Source organism: Sinocyclocheilus anshuiensis, unplaced genomic scaffold (assembly GCF_001515605.1).
Source record: "Sinocyclocheilus anshuiensis isolate Anshui unplaced genomic scaffold, SAMN03320099.WGS_v1.1 scaffold999, whole genome shotgun sequence".
NCBI lineage: Eukaryota > Metazoa > Chordata > Actinopteri > Cypriniformes > Cyprinidae > Sinocyclocheilus > Sinocyclocheilus anshuiensis.
Window position 1 is genome coordinate 242,581 of NW_015544197.1, and position 8,326 is coordinate 250,906.

Here is an 8,326-nt window from a genome sequence, read left to right on the forward strand (position 1 = left end):
TCCAGATCAGATGGTGGATCAGCACCTAGAGACGACCTCTACAGCCCTGAATGTCAGCGGAGATCATGTCAACTAGATGCGCCCCAGAGACAGATCCCCTGCGAAGACCTCATCACCTCTACGACCATCGGCACAAGACCACAGGAACCAGACAAGTCCTCTGCACCTGTGTTGCAGCCTGGAATTAAACCACGCCATGCTGGTTTTGTCTGGCCAGAGGAGAACTGGCCCCCCGACTGAGCCTGGTTTCTCCCAAGGTTTTTTCTCCATTCGTGTCACCGATGGAGTTTTGGTTCCTTGCTACTGTCGCCTTTGGCTTGATTAGTTGCGGACGCTTGACTGATTGCACAGACACTATTGGAAGAGAGCTGAACTGGATGATGACATCACTGAATCATCAATGAACTGACTTGAGCTGGAAAAATGACTCTTTGTTATAGTCTTATTGCATTATTGACAAACTATTTTCCTGTTTGACACTGTAAAGCTGCTTTCACACAACCAGTATTGTATAAAGCGCTATACAAATAAAGGTTAAAAAAAAAATTATGCAGATAAGTTGGTTTGTGTGTGGACACACACATCTGATTTGATCTCTTGCAATTAATAATGCAGACAGTCTGCCTGAAAAGATCTGATTTGAGAAGAAAAAAAAACAGATTTGCCTGCAGTCTGAACATAGCCAATGTTCACAAAACTGGTCAAAATTCAGTCACAAACAAGACTGATAGGGTTCTTGAGTTCAAATCAGACAGCCCACTGGAGGCAAAGGATATCGGTAAATTTCAGTCTGTTCCTCTCACAAAGCTATATTGTATGACTCCAGAAACCTTGAAATATCGTGCACGAGTCACTTTTATGATACTTTTATGGTGCTGGTTTAATGTCCTTTTTGATGCTTGAAAGCTCCAGTCCTCATCAGTTGTAACTGCATAGGGAAAATGACCTGTGTATTCATCAGAATTTAGTGTTCCACAGAAGAAAGTAATTCATTTTAAGGTCAACAATTACTTTAACAAGTTTTAGCGTACAATTATAGAAATATGATCAAGACCAACTTTTGTTGATCAATTTTTTCTGTCAACCTGATTGAAATCTGTTTCATTGTCTATAATGCATATTGCTGTTACCCGGTTGGCTGTGTCTCGTATCGGGGGGCAGCATTTAAACTGAGTTGCACGTGCTGGAATGTTCTCTGCACATAGGTTGAGGTAGTGATGGGTGGTCTCTACAGTCAGTGGAGCTCCAGCCTTTCTTGCTGACCTGATGAGCTCCAGAGGCTGGGCTGATGACAGGTGCACAATGTGGCATCTCACTCTGATAATAAGAACAGAAGATACTGACCTCTCACCTCTCATCTCTTGATTGGCTACCCTAGACTGCATAAACAGCCATTAGATAATCAAAAGTTGAGGACTTCACTCTAACTAGTGCCATCATATCATACTGATATTGTAAGCAGAGCTGAGTGACAGTACGGATGGCCTCAAGCTCCATAATGTCAGGCCTGGACCTCAGGAAGGTGGAATATTCATGTGGATCTGAGTAAAAAGAGTAAAGCAGGAATTTCCATTTTAAAAAGAATACATGTTCATGATTTAAAGTAGAATTTAAATTTAATTGACATTAAATTATCAGTCTCATACCGCCTTTCTCAGCAGCTGGATGTTGGACTTCTTGCTCTGCATGAAACTAAATCGAATAAATTTCATTAATTTAAGTCCCATAATTATATTTTCATAATTATGTCTGATTCTAAATTATGTCTGACCAGATGCATTTTTCTCATTGACAGTTGTGCACAATTTTACCACTGGTACACAGTGATTATAAGGTACTCCTTATGATTGGAGCAAGCAGAAAATTAGATGGCTCACCAGCAGAACACTGCCTGTGCCCTGGAGTTGTTTCATAGCTGCATGCACATCAGCATCACTCACATGAGGAAACTCATCCACTCCACTGTGAATCAGAAAGCACTTAAATCCAGCCACACCAGCCTGGATCATCGGCCTCAGCTCCAGCTGAGATGGACAAACAGAAAGAGATGGGCAGGCAGACAAACAAAGAAAATACAGTGGGTATAGAAAAGAATCACCCCTCTTTAAAATAATCACATTTTTTTGCTTTGCAGCCTGAAATGAAGACAAACACAGTTTTTGTTTTACCCAGCTGTATTTACTCAGTGAAAATTATAACATCTATGTGAAAGATATAACACCAACATGTCAGAAAAATAAAAACAGAATCACTACTGAGTTGGAAAAAGGATCACCCCCTCCTAAAATGACTTGCAAACTCAATCAGGTGTAGCTAATCACCTTCTCAATGGCACACAAAGCCATTTGACTTTCAACTGTGATCAGCTGTGGTCATTTTGATCAGCTCAGCATGAAAAGAGCTTTCCTGGAGCATTTCAGTCCTTGGTGCGAATCAACTATTGGTGGCAAGACACTGTCAAAAGATCTCTGGGATAAAGTTGTGGACAGGCACAAGAGATGGATGCAGAAAAATGTCAAAGGCTTTATCAATGCCTAGAAGCACAGTGAAGTCTATTATTAAGAAGTAGAAGTTATTTGCTACAACACAGACCCTCCCTGGATCAGGACGTCGTTCCAAAATGGATGAAAAAGTCAGGAGGAAACTGGTTAGAGAGGCAACCAAGAGGCCTATAGCAACTCTGAAGCAGTTGCAGGAATTTATGGCAAATAGTGGTCATTGTGTGCATGTGACAACAGTATCACAAATTCTCCACAAATGTGGCTTGTATGAGAGGGTTGCAAGAAAAAAGGCACTCCTCAGGAAAGGCCACATGCGGTCACGACTGAGCTTTGCCAAAACGCACCTTGATGATTCTGAGGCAGATGAGACTAAAATTTTATTATTTGGCCTCAACACCAAACGCTATGTCTGGCAGAAATCCAATACAGCTCACCATCAAAAAAAAAAAACACCATTCCTCCAGTAAAGCATGGAGGTGGTAAGATCCTGTTATGGGGGCGTTTCTCTGCAGCAGGGACTGGAGCACTTGTCAGGATAGAAGAAAAAAATGGATTGCGCAAAATACCGTCAAATTCTTGAGGAAAATCTGCTGCCCTCTGCCAGAAAGTTGTCAATGGGAAGAAGGTGTACCTTCCAACATTATAATGACCGAAAGCACACAGCAAAACTGAGCACACAGTGGTTGAAGTTGAAGGTGAATGTCCTTGCATTGCCTAGTCAGAGCCCAGACTTAAACCCCATTGAAAATCTGTGGAATGACTTGAAGACTGCAGTCCACAAATGCTCACCATCAAATTTAACTGAACTTGAACAATTCTGCAAAGAAGGGTGGGCAAATATTGCAAAGTCTAGATGTGCAAAGTTAGTAGAGACCGAGACATATCCCAACAGACTAAAGGCTAAAGCAGAAGGTGGTTCAACAAAATACTGACACAAGTTCAGTATTTTGGTGACCAACTTGGTGATTCTGTTTTTTTATTTTTATTTTTTTTTTCTGACATGTTGGTGTTATATATGTAACCCTCTCTGTTAAATCCAGGCTAAAGTCTCAATCTAATTATGAGAAGCATCAAAGTTTGATTTCAACCATTAATTTCACTATGATTTCAATCTTTGACATGGTCTTACTCAGTCAGTAATAAAGATATCAATATTACATTTTCACAGAATGTTCTTTACCTTATGAAGGATGATTTTATATAGAAAATAGTAAATCACCAAAAAAATTACTTTAGCTTGACTTTTTACAGACGGGGTCACATATTTCACTTGGATAAGTTGCACTGAGTAAATACAGCTGGATAAAACAAAAAGTGCACTGACTTTGTTTCAGGCTGCAAAGCAACAAATTGTGATTATTGGGGGGTGATTATTTTCTATACCCACTGTATTGTTATATTGGCAACACATTTTTATGCCAATAGTTGGTGAAAAATTACTGTCTTTAGGAGTGAATCATTGAATCATTTACTCAACCCATTCTTTCAAAAGTGCTGATTCGTTTAGAAATGAAACAATAAATGGCTGTGTCTAAAGTAGATGAACTTGCTTCTTTTGAATAAGTACTTATTTTGCAACTGTTAAAAATTATGTTATATAGTATCAATGTGTGTAGTGTGAATTAGTATGCATGAAGTATGAAGAATGCCTATTTGGAGACCGCTGTTTTTTGGAGTAATCATTGAATCATTTACTCAACTGATTAGTTCAAAAAGTTTTATTCAGGAACGAAACAAGTTGATGGCTATATTTGAAATTGCATACCCTTATAAAGAAGTACATACTTTGCGACCATTAAAAAAAGTGTGCTATGTAGTATGAAACTGTGGTCACATGTGAACACGGCAATCACGCCCGGATCTGCACCAAAACAATCGGTCCGAGATCGCCTGAACGAGGTGGTCTCAGCTCGATTGAAAACGAACTCTGGAGCGGTTCGGTTGTAGTGAGAAAGAAATCCGATCCAACGGACCAACGAACCAGGCTATATCACAATGTATAATCGGTAATTACGTAAGTTCCGTGAAAAGCATTAGCTTTGTTGTTTTGCTAATACTTCAAAATGAACCTGTGAATGTCTGTGGGTGAGCACGTCTTCGCCATTCAAAATAAAAAAGCGCACTTTTTCATTTTATAATGCCGTCTTATTGCTCTTCTTCCTAGTAGGTGCATTTTAAAAATGTTTTCCCGATGAAGCCTGGACTCCTGCTCAAAATGCTAAATTAATATAAGGACAGCTACAAAAAAAGCTGTTGTCGTTCCATCCTGACGGATGACAGCCGTGACAGCTAAGTGGAATCCCGGAAAATAAACCGTGGAACTTTGACCAATGAGACAACAGTTTACTCGTGCGTGACTTGTATTAAAGGGTTCCTATTGTGCTCTTTTACAAAGTCTTGATTTTGTTTTGGGGGTGTACTAGAACATGCTCTCATGCTTGGTGGTTCGAAAAACGCATTATTTACCTTTCTCCCCATCCTGGCACAAACGGCTTGATTAGTTCCGGCTTTGATGAAGGTCCGCCTTCCGAAAAACAAAATGTGTTGTGATTGGTTAGCTGTCCCAGTGCGTTGTGATTGGCGAACAGCTTAGACGGTGTTTCAGTACTGCCACGCCCCTTGCTAATTTCAACAAAAGCTTTTTGGACGAAATCCGGCAGGCACTGTGCTCCCTCATGTTGTGGAAGCTGTCCTCAGTAAAATGCGCAGCACACAATAGCAAATTGGGGTTATAATGCTCAGGAACAGTTAAAAAATAAATTGCAACCACTGTTTCCTGACATCATCCGCTTTCGGAAGCGCAAACAAAGAATTTGAATTGTTGGAATCGGAATTGGAATTGGAAACCACTGTTTCCTGACATCATCCGCTTTCGGAAGCCCAAACAAAGACGTTTGGGCATGGAGGTGAAAAAAAACAGTGTTTCAGGCGGTCGCGCACCGGACGAGAAGCACAGCGTCGCCTCGCACCACATCTTTAAAATTCAAATACATTATTTTTTATGAGTGTAGGCACACCCGCGGCGCCGTTCGGCATCTGTCCGCGGCGCCCAGCTACGTCGTGTTGTACTTGTAAGAATTGTTCTAGACATGCCGAAAATTGGAAGCTACAGCACAGCAGCTCTTCTTCTTGGTTTTCTCTGATGCACTAACTCTGCAGCAGCACTTCTTCTTCGTCGTCTCGTCTGATGCACTCACTCAACCAAGCGTTCTAACCACAACCTCGCCCCTCCCCACCCCCCAACCATTCAAATTTCTGTAGGCGGGAATTATTTGTAATGATATTCCAATGAGCCGCTTTGAGATATCACAAAGCCCGGAAAACAAACGCTGTAGTCCAAACGAGCCATTCGTTGTAGTTATTGAAAAGGGATTTTTTTAAAACGAAATATCTCCCTTTGGAGTGGACTTTGAGATTTGTAACTTTCTAGATCTTTTTTATGCCCAAACATACACACTACACACTGACTAAAATTAAAAAATTAAAAAAGTGAAAAAGCATAATAGGACCCCTTTAACAAATTTGGTCCGTTTAGAAACTTTGCCGTGTGAAAGCGAACCGCACCAGGAATAAAAAGCAACATTGTAATAATTTTAATCCCTGTTTCGGAACAAAGCAATCGATCTACAGGTGTGAAAGCACCCTTAGTTTCAATGAAATGCCATATACATATCTCAACGCAGCTGATGTTTTTTGGTGTGAATCATTCACTCAACAGATTCATTAAAAAATGCTGACCTATTCAGGTACAAAGCAGTGGATGGCTCCATTCAAAATCACAAAGATATATTGTATAGAGGTACATAGCATAGCAAATGTTATTTTTGCATTCCCAATATTGTGTGACAATACTTGGATATTAAAAGGTTAAAACAGCAGGCTACAACTAAAATGTATTTTGTACAGTATGTAAGTATACCTTGTTTCCAGGGATGACTCCTCCCCAAAATGCTGTGTCTACAAAACACTGCCCTGTAGCAGCACGCAACTTCTCATGAAAGTTTCGAAGAGTTGTAGTTGGTGGGATGCTGTTTCTGTGTACCATGAAATTAATCACCGTGTCAGTTTTATGTTATGTATCAACTATTTATCAATCATATTATTTCTTAACAGTATCCAAGAGAGTGGGGGAGAATTGTAACTTTTTTTTTTTTCATTCATAACTCATAGAGTCTCCAGATCTACCATCCATTATAATTGAAAAGCAGTTCAGTCATTATTATTGAATTTTAATTTGAAAGTCTATACACACAGAGGCATGTCTACAATTGTGGTGACTCCTCCAGCAGCAGCTGCTCGCGTGGCGGTCCAGTACCCTTCCCAGGAGGAACGGCCTGGCTCATTAACATGAACATGACAGTCCACTATACCTGGCATTACCATACTGTTCCCCACATCCAGTACCTGTTATAGAGATGCTGTCTAGTTAGTGCAGGAATGAAAATTGTTTGAGGTTCAATTAAATTGTTTTGTTATAGGGATGTTAAAAATAAATATCAAACCTAATCTATTGACCAACAAATATTGTAAATAATAAATTTAAAACAGTTGAAAACAGTGACATCTTACCCCAACCCGAAATTTATGAAAAATACTCTTGTTTTGTTAGGGATGTAAGTATTTTAAAATAAAGCATACTCCATTTTAATTCTCATGCTAGGCTGTTGTTGAAAATAAGAACTTGTTCTTAAGTGACTTGTCTGATTAAATAAAGGTTAATAATAATAATGCTAGGCAACAATACAATTAATTGAACACATATTGCCATTTATAGACATTTGTTTACTTTGTACAATAGTGGGACAGGTTGTCGTAATGAAACCTGCAAAAAAAAAAGCATTGTAAAGGCTTTTTTAGCTAAATTTAAATAATTATGAAACAAAAATGATAACAGATAAATATCAAATCATTCTGTTTACCAACAACTATTGTAATTAATACATTTATGAAAAAATATATTTGTTATAAGAGCATAATTCAACCTTTTGGTTAATATCTACCTTTATAATATAATTGACCCTTTCTTTAATGCCAGTGTAATTTTATTGAATTCACTTCTTTTTACCCACTAATACTTATTAGTTTAGCTAGTTTAATTAGCGTATTTTAGTAAATTCCCATAAAAATTAAGGAGGCTTTGAAAAAGGTGCTTACTGACTTTTCTGACTTTCACATTTTCTACAATAATTTCAGTGAAATAAAACCTTCACACAGGAGTCGTTATGGGTTAAACCTGAGGACTGCAATGCTTGTGGTCTCCAGCAGGTGGAGATGTCTCACTCTCACAGTCTAGCTCACCTTTCCAGCTGTGTGCATGGAAGCTTCTGAATCAGGCAGAATGCAATGAATCTTTCCTTCCTTTATTATGATAACTGCAGGTCGAATTTCCTCTCCACACAAAACCCTCTGGCTCCGCACAGCACTGACAGTTGATCCTGGCTCCATGTCTGCAATGTATCTTATGTTGCCTATATGAGCTTCTGTCTTTCACTGTCCTGGCAGCAAAAGCTTTCACTCTAAGGTCAATGTATCTCCCTCATTGATCTTTATGCGAGTGTCAGCAGGTAGATAAAAGTTCTTTGACCTGTAACATTCAGATTGTTAATAAAAAGTAATTCAAGTAATTTCTTTTAAGAAGAGTGTTAAATAACAAGCATGGCAGAATCATACTGAATACATACAGCTGGATGTTGTGTGGCAGACTAGGATTAGATTTGTTTTTGTGTGAGTATTGTGGACACCTATAGGTTGCATTATCCTGTATCATTATGCTTTCATTAGCAGTATTAATTCTAGTTAAAAGCTTGTCCCTTTAAGACGGTATC

General features: G+C 39.0%; 1 protein-coding gene across 1 annotated transcript in view; it reads right to left on the minus strand.

The window, feature by feature from the left end:
- The window catches only part of LOC107696750 (allantoinase, mitochondrial), a 17,363-nt gene extending 9,359 nt beyond the window's left edge, over positions 1-8,004 (minus strand). The window contains exons 1-7 of the mRNA XM_016497230.1: positions 7,800-8,004; positions 6,754-6,905; positions 6,421-6,535; positions 1,878-2,024; positions 1,647-1,692; positions 1,448-1,541; positions 1,131-1,317 (exon numbers count right to left, since the gene is read on the minus strand). Coding sequence (XP_016352716.1) covers positions 1,131-1,317; positions 1,448-1,541; positions 1,647-1,692; positions 1,878-2,024; positions 6,421-6,535; positions 6,754-6,905; positions 7,800-7,946 — 888 coding nt within the window. The 5' untranslated portion in view covers positions 7,947-8,004. The remainder of the gene's footprint in view (positions 1-1,130; positions 1,318-1,447; positions 1,542-1,646; positions 1,693-1,877; positions 2,025-6,420; positions 6,536-6,753; positions 6,906-7,799) is intronic.
- Positions 8,005-8,326: the final 322 nt, after the last annotated feature.